The sequence below is a fragment of the Phocoena phocoena genome, chromosome 16 (genome assembly GCF_963924675.1).
Source record: "Phocoena phocoena chromosome 16, mPhoPho1.1, whole genome shotgun sequence".
NCBI lineage: Eukaryota > Metazoa > Chordata > Mammalia > Artiodactyla > Phocoenidae > Phocoena > Phocoena phocoena.
Window position 1 is genome coordinate 38,216,197 of NC_089234.1, and position 13,239 is coordinate 38,229,435.

General features: G+C 40.5%; 1 protein-coding gene and 1 pseudogene across 2 annotated transcripts in view; both read right to left on the minus strand.

Annotated features, from left to right (window-relative positions):
• Window positions 1-5,278, minus strand: part of MINPP1 (multiple inositol-polyphosphate phosphatase 1) — a 43,666-nt gene extending 38,388 nt beyond the window's left edge. For both annotated transcript variants that reach the window (XM_065894669.1, XM_065894670.1), the window contains exons 1-2: window positions 4,642-5,278; window positions 1,555-1,752 (exon numbers count right to left, since the gene is read on the minus strand). In XM_065894669.1, coding sequence (XP_065750741.1) covers window positions 1,555-1,752; window positions 4,642-5,278 — 835 coding nt within the window. The remainder of the gene's footprint in view (window positions 1-1,554; window positions 1,753-4,641) is intronic.
• Window positions 5,279-5,410: 132 nt separating this feature from the next.
• The window catches only part of LOC136136015 (rab GTPase-activating protein 1-like pseudogene), a 15,514-nt pseudogene continuing 7,685 nt past the window's right edge, over window positions 5,411-13,239 (minus strand).

A 13,239-nucleotide genomic window follows, 5' to 3' on the forward strand; every position in this document is an offset into this window, starting at 1 on the left:
AAAGTCAAGAATCGAATAGTCGAATTCCAAACAGTCCAATTCCAGAACCCATAATTTTAACCACTATGCTAATATTGCCTCCAAAAAAAAGTTGCTCTCAGTTACCCCATCAGTAAAATACAAATAATTCTTGTCAAGTCAGAGACTAGAAATAGTGTTTTTAAAAAAATCTTCAACAATCTTAAATGCCCACCAGCAGAATAATGGCTAGATGCTGGTATTACATAATGGGATTCTGTACATAAGTTTAAAATGCAGAACTAGAATTACACACATTAAATAAAAAATGCAAAGTTGAATTAAAATCAAATTTCAGACTAATACCATAGTTTGATACCATTCCTAAAAGTTTAAAAATCTGCAAAATGCCCCATTTAGTCATAGAAACATAAATATAAAAACTGGCATGGGATGACTTAAATGCTCAATTCATGACAATGGTTACCTCTGGGAGAAAAGGAAAGGAATGAGATCCTAGAGAGGGACAAAGGACCCTCAATTTATTTAAAGCAACTAAGTGAACCATAATGTTAAAATCTGATCAAACTAAGTTGTGGGTATACAAATACTCATTAGCCTTTATTATTATCTATATACTTGAATTATTTCCCAAATGAAATAATTTTTAAAGCTCTGCAAACGACCCCAATGTATAGCCAGTTGAAGAAAAGAGAAAAAACTCAATTTTAGATGCCAGTCTAGGCATCTTCACTTTTTTGATCCTTATAAAGCATTCAGACACCAGGATTGACATGTTCTAGTCTACTTAATTTATTCCCAACATTTCCTATTTCTAGTCTTTGGAAATTTATTCACAGTATAATGAAATCACACTCTATATATCTGTCAATATCTGCTGTATGGATTATACATTCCTAGAAAACAGGAAAAAAAATCTTATTATTTTTTCTTAATTTCTCATTGCTAGGTAACCATGTACCTTGGTTTTCCACCTGCTCTCCCAGCATAATTATTAATAGTGTTTCCTTTCACCCTAAAGTGTCCCAGGTGGCACAGTCAACCCATCCACTGCAATAGCTTATGACATACATGACTGCTCATTTTCTCAGCATCTCTAGGTACAAAAGCTTCAAAGAAAAAAAAAAAATCACAGTACTTTTTAAAAACTTAACCCCTCTCAAAACATTAACATGTACTTCTGAACTGCTTTAAAAGCTAAAGAATTTATATGACTTTCCATTTGTATCACTTTAAGAGGAGATAATTCAGAAAAAGATAATTTTTGTTTTATAAATAATGTTTAGAGTTGAAGCTTTATATAACTTTGCCCTCAAAACAAACAAAAAAAATTCCAAGATACATCAAGAGTCTTGTGTATGAATTTACATAAAACTCAAAGAAGAATCTGAATTTAAGAATAGTAAGCATGAGATACAGAATTTTCTTGACCTAGAACACATTATTTTCTCAACATAAAATCAATTGTGGTCCTTTAAGAGGAATAACTTTATGCTTCCATATTTTTCCATGTTCAGAGTTTAAAAACCACTTAAACTATTTCAGAGTTCAAATGCGAGATAATAGGCACATTACCTGCATTTAAGTTGTTGACTGGCACTTGCAAAATACCTGCAACTTTTTTTAAAATGTTCTGCATTTCTGGTCCAGTTTTGAAGGCTTCTACATGATAAAGAGCCGTAGCATTCCTTTCCACTTGAGTTAAAAACTTCTCACAATGATCAAAGAACCTCATTAATTTATCATTAATTCTTGGAGGTCCACACTCCATGTCTGAAAGGGAAAAAAATAATTGTGTGTATGTATGTATGTATGTATGTATGTGTGTGTGTGTGTATATATATATATCTCCAGGAAAATTTTGTTAGGAACCCTAAAAACCTATTTATTCATTGACATGTCTGAAATAAGTACACACTGCTCAAGAAAGACATAGGGCAAAACTATTCCCCATTTGTAATAATTGTTAGCTCATGAGAGGATACACTAAAAAAGACTAAAGAAACAGAAAATATCAAAGATAAAATAAAATGTTAGAGCAATACTACATTATGAAATAAAGGTGAAATGAATGTTTTCTTAAAGAAAACAAAAATAATTAGATATGAATGTCATAAAAAGTGTAAAAATCTATTACCTAAGTACTGTTTCCATCAGGCACAGAAAATTTGAGAAAACAATCTAAAGATTAGCAACATTTCTAATTACAAGGTGAGAGAGAATTCAACAGACAGGCTCTGTTTTACTACTCTAAGCCAAAGTCTAAAAATAGAGTATTTTATTTTCTCAATTAAGTTTCTCAATCCTGTGTTCCTTTACAAAAGACTGCTTTGGACAAAAACTACTGACAATAGCACAAAATGCATTAAAGTTTCAGGTCTTCTGTATTTCATTGTGCTAGATGCTTCTGATTCGGTTTATTTTCTAACTGAAGCTCCAGAATAACTTCCCATTTAGAATTTTATGTATTAACATTATTTCCCCAATTCGGTAACAAATACATACTAGAAAAGCATTCGTAATCATGCTTCAACTACTGGGGTGCCTTTTAAGTTTTCTCAGAGTCATATTTAAAAATACACAGATTCCAGTCATCATTTCTCCAATAATTTACCATGAAAAGAACACCAAGTATACATTTCTGTAATTAAAATAAGAAAATTATGCCTAGTTATACCATTTTGCTTCAGATGTGTATGTGAAAATATCTATATGTATGTGTGTGTGTATCCATTTCAGGAGCTCCTGAAATGAATAATTCTGCCAATTTTAATTGGCAATCAGATTACAGTTCTTAAGAAATTACTAGGAAAATAAGTGATCTTTGTCATCCTTTTCTGTGGCCTCAAAATTTCCTAAGTGGATCTGGATAATTCATCCCTGCTATTATCTAATTACTGCTATTCTTTAAATAGAAACAAAGGCATTGTTCTGTTTCTGTAAGAATACAAAATCCAATTCAGTGGCTTCCCTCCAAAGCCCAGATGTACACAACAGGCAAAACAATTGTCTGTAGATAATAATGAAGCAGCTAAGCAAAGGGTTTAATCTCTGATACTGAAAATTGTGAGGGGTGGCTTATCCCGAACTATTTTGATCCATGGCTGGCAAATGCCCATTCTCATAATCCATCTAAGGGCAAAAATTCATTCATCCCAGGAGGTCCAGTAGTCCCTTTCTGGTATACACTATATACATATATAGTACTATATTGAAGTATGTTCTGCTTTCAACGTTCAGTTAATTTAACAGATTTGTGGGAAATCTTCATTCATATCAATGGAAAAAAGTCTAGCTATATTAAAAAGCATGATTCAACAAGTGACTAAAGACAAGTCAGCCAACCGAGTTACCCACAGAGTCATGACAGAGTCGTAACACATGACAGAGTCAATGGAAGAACCCCTTGGAGATGGCTGAACGGCTTAAGAGAGAATGCTATTAGAGAAATGACAAACCAGTCTACTTCTAATTTATTTTTTGCTTGGGCTTTTTAAAGCTAAATGATGCCTCACCTCAACTTTGACCTTAAAGCTGATCAAGAAAATATTAGCACTTGTTCATCTCTCTGGCACAAAAATGTCATGTTTTCATTCTTATCCTTAAGTTACAGGACAAATGGAAGCTGTACATACAGTGTAATGGTTAAGAGACCAAGCTCTAAATCAGATTTCCTGGGTTCATACCTACTCATTTGAAATTAGGCAAATTAGTGTTTCTATGTCTCAATTTCCTCACCGGTTAAGAGGGGGAGAAATACAATCAACCTCAGAGAGCTGTTGTAAGGATTTTGTGAAATAAATGTAGGCATGCCTAGCACATAGCAAGCATTAAGTGTTTGCTATTATTATTATGTGACTTTTAAAACATTTTCTAAGGAAAAAGCATCATTTGAGGGAAAACAGAAGACCTGGATTCTGGGCCTCAAACTAAGAAAGGACAATCAGCAGGGCATTTTCTTAGGCTCAGCTTCTTCACCTGTGAAATAAAAGAGCTCCGCTAGACGATCTCTCAAACTTTGCAAAAGTATTGGTAATGGACTAAATTAGTAAAGTACTGTGCCATGACCATGGACCACAGCTACAAGGAGAGTAACTCTATAGTACATGCAAAATCAAAATAGAGAAAAAAGCAGAGCAGTAAAGGAAGTTTGAGAGTACTTCCCAAAATAGGTTGTAGGTCTAGAATTAATATCTGAAAAAGCTGCTAAATGAAAAAAAAAACAAAAACAAAACAAAACCCAAATAGTATTAGTATCAGAAGTAAAACCTGAGGAAGAAAAGTCCTAGATTTAAAAAAAAAAAGTGCGCCGAACTGCAGAACTAGTCGCCAGAGAAGGAGGAAGGGGAGAGGGGCTGGTGCTCAGATGGAGAAATTAATTTTGGGAATGGGTGATCAAAAACTGCCCTGGCCTGTCTCCCTTCTTACTGGATCCCCCAACGTCTACCACAGCGTCCTGCACGTAGAAAGTGCCAAACTCATCCCTGATGAATGAAAAAATGAACATTATGTACGAGGATAAGGGAGAGAGCCAAGTCCTGAACATCCCATGGGATGGGGGGCTGGGGACAGAAGGAAGTAAGGAGAGGCTGGGACCGGGGAAGTCCGGGATCTGGGGGAGGACCGAGGCAGGGCACTGGCTGGGCGGCCCGGGGTGGTCACCTGCGACGTCGGGCGGCGGTAACCCAGGGTGGTAGTGCTGCCACAGTCCTTGCAGGAAGGCGGCGCCGCTGTCCACGCAGCGGTGCTTGGAGCTGGTGACTAGCTGCAGGCGGCCGCAGTTTTCTCGGCTGAAGAGGACCGGGAAAAGGGAGGCCAGGCGCAGGGCCAGCTGTCGCATGTCCTGCCGCCCCTTCTCCACCAGCTGCCCGTCCATCCAGTCCGCGTACCACAGCGGCCAGTTGGCCAGCACAGCGCCCAGGTCGCCGCCGCCGGCAGCGCGGATCCGGTCATCCCCGGGCCCGCGGGCCTGCAGCAGTCCGTGCAGCTGCCGCAGCTTGCGGATCTGTTTGGTGGTCGGGTAGCGGGTGCCGTGGCGGATGAGGGCGACCAGCTGTACCGGGGTGCAGGTCTCCTCCAGCAGTTGTGGGTCCCGCCGTGGCGCCTCGGGGTCCGGCAGCAGCCCGGGGTTGGCATCCTCGTAGCGAGTCTTGGTGCCGAAGTAGGGGCTGAGCGGCGAGACCACGCAGTCCTCCGGCTCCAGGAGGGAGCAGCGAGAGAGCGACGAGACCAGCGCCACAGCCAGGGCCGCGACGGGTGCCACGGAGACCCTGAAGAGGCGGCAAGGGCCACGGAGCATGATGCACTGCGGCCCGCGGAGGGAAACATACCGGCTCAGTCGACGGCTTCCGGCTCCGGAGGGCAGGGGGCGGGCCCGGCCGGTGCTTCCGGCCGGTGCCCCACCCCGGGAATCACTGCGCGTAACCAGCTCTCAGGCTGTGAGGAGGCCGCCACTGCTGCCGGCGTACCGAGAATGCGGGCTGGACGCTCCGAGGAGCCCAGTGGCCCTGTGGCTCGGGTGAAGCCGGTAGAAATCCTCGAGGCGCTTCGGAGACCTGTGGCTTAGGTGGAGCCGGCGTCGCCTGCACCCCCGAGCGTGGGCGAGTTTCCTTGTAGCTGGCGGCGCCTCAGGGACTGACTCAACGACTCCCCCGCTGTTTAAATTCTCTAGGGTGTGAATAAGCCGGGACTCAGCCTTAAGTCTCCAAAGCTGCCAAAACAGGACACCTTTTAAGAGCTGACTTCTGTATCATCATCCATACCCCATTCTACTCTGTTTTTCAAAATGTATTTTGAACCAGCTGCATCAAATCCACCTGAGGCGGTGACGGAAAATGCAAACCCCAGGGCCCGGGCCCAGCATGCCTCCTGGAGCCCAAGATTTACTCCCCCTCATTAGAGTTTGAAATGAATCCCTATACATTAAGGCAGAGGCGAACCTGGAAAGAGTCTCAGTTCTCCAGGAAATTTAATTCCTGAGCTTTTGGTAGTATTCTGACCTGGACCAACAAAGCTGACATCAGGGGGACAGCACCCCAGAAGAACTATGCTTGTTGATACCAAGGGTTTAGACAGTAGAGACAGCAATCCTGCTAACGGGCGCATTGAATCGTGGCCCAACAGATTTACTCCATTATAAGTATGAGCTGATCTGTGTGAAGCAAACAAGATGTGTATTTACCGCCACTCCGAGTCCAAACTCTCCTCCCACGTAATGACATATTCAAATCAACCCCAACGATTTTTCGTAGGTTATTGCTCCCCCCAAATCATAAATCTGAAGAATACCTTGGTTTCTCCACTTGAACCCTAGTTCATATGCCAGCTGGAAAAAGAATAAGTATTAAGTCATACGGTGATCCAGATTGAAGGAAGTTTGGGCCATGTTTTTATAAGTGCAGCTTTTCCTTCAAAGACACCATTAAATTGCTCTTGGTAAGTCCGCCTCCATCTTTACTCCTTTTCTCCTTAAAAGTGCCCCTCCGGTCCAGAGAGGTATACCTCTTAATGTTAACCCAGTGAAGAAAATGGTGTAAAATCAAGAATAGATTCCGACTTGAATGCTGCAAATTTTAAGCTGTTCTGTGGCAGGTAACCATCTTTAGAATATGTTCTTTTTTGGTATGCCATTTTGTGGAATGTCAATGCCTGAATAGTCACGGTCAGTGATATTGTCACAGAACTTTGCTCAAATTAATATTTATTGAATATCTACTCTGTATGAACTTCCTTTTTAAAAAAATTTTTATTGGAGTAGAGTTGATGTACAATGTTGTTTTAGTTTCAGGTGTACAGCACAGTGATGCAGTTCTACATATACTTATATCCACTCTTTTAGATTTTTTTTCCCATATAGGCCATTAGAGTACTGGGTAGAATTCCCTGTGCTATACAACAGGTCCTTACTAGTTATGTATTATATATACACAATATACAGTGTAGTAGTGTGTATATGTCAATCCCAATCTCCCAATTTGTCCCTCCCACCCCCCTTTATGGACTTCTTAACCTTATATTTTATAGGTTGAGGTGCTTGGTAATATTTCTAACTTTATTCAGCAAGCATTTGTGCTAGATGTGTCTCAATATATTTTACTTAGTATATGTATTTAATAATGATCACCTCTCATGCCCAATCTTTTGAGTCCTCAGGAGCTACCAAGTCTTCCTAATGGCATCACTCCTTCCTAATGAAACAATCTTTAGAGACCCTGCCTAAATATTTACAAAACACTAAATTTGCCCCTAGCTTGATTTTATTTTTCTTCCTCTAATTACTCATTAATTTATGCTGGTTATATACCTATGTAAACCAACTCTAATCATCTTTGGTGTCAAGCCAAGATGACAAATGATAAAATTAATCAATGCCTTCATGTTTTTGGCTAGGAAAAAGCAGCATAAAAAGGACAAAGAGCCCATAAGCTTTGGATCCAGACTACAGCTCAGTGACACATTAACCTCAGAAACCTACCCAAGTTCTCTGAGCCTTGGTTTCCTTACCTGAAAATAGGCATATTAGAACCTACATTGCAGGATTTTAGTGAGAGTCAGACATGATTAAACCCAGTATAATAGGCTGCTATGAATGATTTTTTTTTTTGCAGTACACGGGCCTCTCACCGCTGTGGCCTCTCCCGTTGTGGAGCACAGGCTCTGGACGCGCAGGCCCAGCGGCCATGGCCCACGGGCCCAGCCGCTCCGCGGCACGTGGGATCCTCCCGGACCGGGGCACGAACCCACGTCCCCTGCATCGGCAGGCGGACCCCCAACCACTGCACCACCAGGGAAGCCCTATGAGTGATATTTTTATCATAATGTTCAATGTTGTTATTATTTCTGTACTGAGATGCTTAGGTCTCTAGCAACCATACAGTGTAAACTTACTTCCACCTTAAAGTGAATGACTTTCACAGGCAAGACATGCATCAAAGATCATTTCATAACTTTTCTAATAATAAAAATCCACTCATCTCACTTAAAATGGGTCTCTCATTCTTAAAGCAGTGAGCACCTTTGAAAAGTTTTCATACCAGGCCATGTATTAATTCTCTACCAGCCTGTAAATTGGCTGCCCTTTGAAATAGATGCCCACCTTGTCCAATCAGTTAGTACACAAGAATTTGTATGGTACAAAACATGGCTGCCCCTTTGCAAAGACTGGGTGGTTTCCCTTCCATTATAAGAGGCTGTGGGCATGGCAGCAATGTATTTGACAAATCTACCACAACACAAGAGATAGAATGGAAAATTAATAGTTCAACTTCCTTGAAGAGATGAAAGAGAGTGGAACCAAGAGCACAGAGAATTTGATTTGGACCAGAAGGAGAGGAGACTTTATCTTCTGAAGGAGAATTGAAAGGATGGATGCACATGTGGATAAATTTGTTGGTCTAGAGGCAGAGAATTCATGGATTTCAGGCCTGGTGGCCTCACTTTCTTCTGTGACATAGGAAGCAAGATTGTCTGAAGAGATGGAGGAATGGGAATTAAGTCCCATGGAATGTAGAAATGGCTTAGATTTGCAATTGAGAGAAAAGGGGAAAAAAGTAGAAGTTTGGATGTTCAGCTCTGAGGATCCAACTGAGAATCGAAGATTTGGATTGCTAATGGTTGTGCAGTTTTATCCAGAAGTAAACATTATCTGTTGTGTCTTTCAGAGTGGAAAAGAAAACTGAACTCAGTTCTACATTTTTCTAATTTGTCTTAAGTAGAACTTCTTTTCTAATCAATCTATTACATTAAAGAATAGGGTAGGTTATTTTTTAATTTTTATTTATTTATTTATTTATTTTTGCGGTACGCGGGCCTCTCACCTTTGTGGCCTCTCCTGCTGCGGAGCACAGGCTCCAGACGCGCAGGCTCAGCGGTCATGGCTCACGGGCCCAGCCGCTCCGTGGCATGTGGGATCTTCCCGGACCGGGGCACGAACCCGTGTCCCCTGCATCAGCAGGTGGACTCTCAACTACTGCGCCACCAGGGAAACCCGGGTAGGTTATTTTTGTCAGATTATTCATAGGACTTTTAAAATGGTAAAGTCATTCTACTCTTAAGATTGCATGATGACATACATAGCATTTTAAGTTACAGTTATCTACTAGACTTTTAAAGAAGTTATTAAAGAAGATGGCCTCCTGGTGAAGTAACAGTAAAGAAAGGAAAAATCTAAATTCTGTGAGGAAAAGGGTAAGCTGTCTATGAAAGGATAGAAAATATTAAGAACATGGTTTCTGAAGTTAGAATTCCTGGCTTTTAAAATTCCAGCTTCACTTGATATCTGTGAGAAAAAGGGTAGGCTCTCTATGAAAGGATAGAAAATACTAAGAACATGGTTTCTAAAGTTAGAATTCCTGGCTTTTAAAATTCCAGCTTCATCACTTAATATCTGTGAGATTTTAAACAAGTTAAACTCTTTGCCTCAATTGTTTTCTGTAGTGAGGAAGATACCTATGTCATGGGATTGTCCAGCAGATTAATGAAACAGTTAACATAAGTGCTTTATATAGTTCCTGGCCCCAAATAAGTATCACTTACTTTTAGTAAACAGAATTAAAATTTCTTATTATCACTTTTAATCAAGTAAACTGACAAATGGCCAGCTCTTCATAGATATCTATTATCTCACAACTACATTAAGCAGCTAACTTTGTGCCTATGCCAAGAAGGTTTTATCTCTAGTATCTCAGTGCCCTGCTGTTTCATCTTTCCTTTGTCGGTTAATGATTCAGTGCTTACTTGTTTTTTACTGCAGTAGAAGAAGCCAACAGAGGAGGGGGTCCATGTGTATGGACAGAGCTGGAGTGATCCATGCTTCAACGGCAGTCCCTTCAACCTTGCTTGAATGTGGAAGCTGCATAGATCACAAGCTCCGCAGACTGCAAGACAGCTTTGCTCCAAAGAAGCTGACCACTGTATGGTTCCCCAGCGTATCAAAGCTTACCTGAATTATTTAAGTTGTGTTTCAGTTGATGAATAGAACTTCACGGAACCACACAACAACAATGGAGGTGACCTGCTCTTTTACATTCTCTATTATACCCTGCTAAGGAAGTTATTTTGCAGTGGCAGAGCTTCTTTTCTAGTGTCCTGACAAATCCTAGGATTTTGATGTTGGGAATTCTTCCCTCCCATCAAATATTGGTTCTAAATCCACAGAACTATTTGAGAAACCAGGTAGAAAATTATGGTAAGTTTAAATTACCAATATGCTTTCTGTGCTTTCTATAATGACTTTCAACAAGCCGGCACTATTGCTCAGAAACATAATTTCCTCCAGAAGTCCCCTCCATCCAAAATATATTGTTATCCTGTTACAGAAATAAATAATATTTTCCAAATCCTGGTAAAAATCTTTCTTCTCCCCTATATTTTTCAAGAACAAGCATAGGTGATAGCAATTGTGTTTTAACATCTTATTTTTTTTCTGAAATGTTAGTTTTCCAAAACTGAAAAATATTTTTGATCTGTTGGATCTTTTGGTTGGCTGACTTTAAAGCCATGAGTGTTTTCTTATCATTCCAAAGAATGGAGAACTTTCAGAACACAAGTTTATTAGTTCATCAGTTAAGCAATTTTTTACTTAGTTCATTAATGGAAATTTCATGTTGTCTCACTAGCCCGTGCAGGAACCAAACTTCTTTTAGTTTTTGTTCACTGTTTTGTTCTAGGATAAACCCATCTTGTTGCTTTGCTTGTATTATATATCAGTAAATATTAAAACGCAATAATACCTAAGCTAGAAAAGCAATGTAGGCACCTCTGGACTCACACACTTGGTTGCAGCTACTTTAGTAAATAGGGTAGATCACACTACAATTGAAGCGACCTTTATGTTTCCAGAAACAACACCCCTCGTTACCCCACTTTACCTTTCTTGTCTTACATCTTACACTGCCTTGTAAGGCATCTTACACTTGCCTGATTCTGTACTCCAGGAGAAAGTAGTTGCTGCTAAATCATTCATTGGTTAATACCTTAAATGCAAGGACCATGGTGAAAACTTTTTTGATTCCCAAATATTTATTCCATGTCTTACATGAAGTATACTGTCAACAACTATTTGTTGAAAGGGTGTACAAATGAGTGAATAAATGAAAATAGAACAAACAAGCAGTATGGGAAGCTAAAATAATATTGCTTTGCATTTATGTAGTATAATTATTTTATTTTCCCAGCTATCCCATGATATATGAAGAGCAACATTTATATCACATTGTGGGTGTGGAAATCAAGAGGTTAGTAGGTGCCTTACCTAAAGTCATCCAACAAGTATTTAGTAGAACAAGTTCTAGAATGTGATTGATGGAAACAGAGCTGTCTTTAATGCCTACCCTATTCATGACAAATGAGCAGTGACTACAAAAAGTGTCGCTTGTAGCTGAGGCTAAAAGATAAATTCAACACATAGTGCTATAGCACTTACTATTGGCTAACCACCCAACATTTAGTCCCCCTGTTTCATTGGAATCAATGTGTAAGTATTCACCTCTCAGGAAGATCACTCTATCCCCACCTCAGGAAAAAAATCCTGATTGGTTTAACTCAATCCCGGTAACTCTATTTTTCTTAACGGTTTTAGTTTAAGAAAGAGCATGTGATTCAGTTCTAGCCACTAAGATATGAGGGTCAGTCTCCTGAAAAGTTTCTGGGAAAGGTTTTTGGTTCTAGGAAAGAGACAAATGATGGGGCAATGAACAGTCAACTGTCAATGGATTGGAGATTCTGTTGAGTCAGAGGAATATTGCATTTGGCACAGTAAAATATTCTGGAAGGAATGGAGATAGTATTCAGTGAATGAAATGCTTAATGTATATTTTGAAGGTGGTACAGTACTTGTTATTGATTAAATGAGACATTTTAGAATAAGATATTAAGAAAGCTTAACCAAGGTAAATTACAGAATATAAATCTTTCAGAAGTAAGGAGGCAGGTTGGTTGTTTGGCCTGGGGCACCCAAGCACTGGAGGCTACAGCTTTTTGGTGGGGCTAATGGCGGACTCCGGGAGGGCTCAGGAGGGCTCACGCCAGGCAGTGCTTTCCAGAACTTCTGCTGCCAGTGTCCTTGTCCCCGTGGTGAGCCACAGCCAACCCCCGCCTCTGCGGGAGACCCTCCAACACTAGCAGGTATACATCCAAAAGAATTGAAAACAGATATTCAAATAAAACTTGTACATAAAAGTTCATAGCAGCACTATTCACGATAGTCAAAAGGAAACAATCCAGGTAGCCATCTGATGAATGGATAAAATGTGATATGGCCATACAATTGTAATACCATTCAGCCACAAAAAGGAGCAAAGTACATGCTGCAATGTGGATAAACCTTGAAAATTTTATGGTTTATAAATCAAGGAACTAAGCATGGCCCTCCAGCCAACAACCAGGGACAAACTGAGGTCCTCAGTCCAACATCCAGTAAGGAATCAAATCCCACCATCAACCATGTGGGTGAGCTGGGAACGGCACCCTGCCCCAGTTGGGCCTTGAGAGAACTGCAGCTTTGGGGACACTTGTTTGCAACCTCGTGAGAGACCCTGAGCTGGAGGACCCAGTTAAGCCATGCCCAGATTCCTGACCTGCAGAAACCTTTTCTCCTGTGGAACATCAAAATCACCATAGTGGGGACTTCACTCGTGGCACAGTAGTTAAGAATTCGCCTGCCAATGCAGGGGACATGGATTCGATCCCTGGTCCAGAAAGATCCCACATGCTGCAGAGCAACTAAGCCCGTGCACCACAACTACTGAGCCTGCATGCCTAGAGCCTGTGCTCTGCTACAAGAGAAGCCACCGCAGTGAGAAGCCCGCGCCCCACAACAAGGAGTAGCCCCTGCTCGCCGCAACTGGAGAAAGCCTGCACACAGCAATGAAGACCCAACCCAGCCAAAAATATAAATAAATAAATAATTTTTTTAAAAAATTCTAAAAAAATAGTAAGGAGGCCAAAAAAAAAAAAAAAGGCCAAGACATCCTGGCCCAAAACTTTTGCTCCTGGCTGTAAATTTCTGTTCCTACTGGACTTAAGCCCCAGTAGCTTCTCACCTTCCACTAGCCTATACACCCCACCCTCTACCCCACCCCTAAAAATCCCCACCTCACTCAGCAACTATCCCATGAATGTTATTAAAATAAATTATTTTACACAGACATTTTGTTTTTAATAGATGCTACTGATGGTTTGGAAAGATGAAAGAGATCAACAACAAAAAGATGTCAGTAATTTAAAATATAATATTAAAAAACTTTATTCTTAAAATGAGAG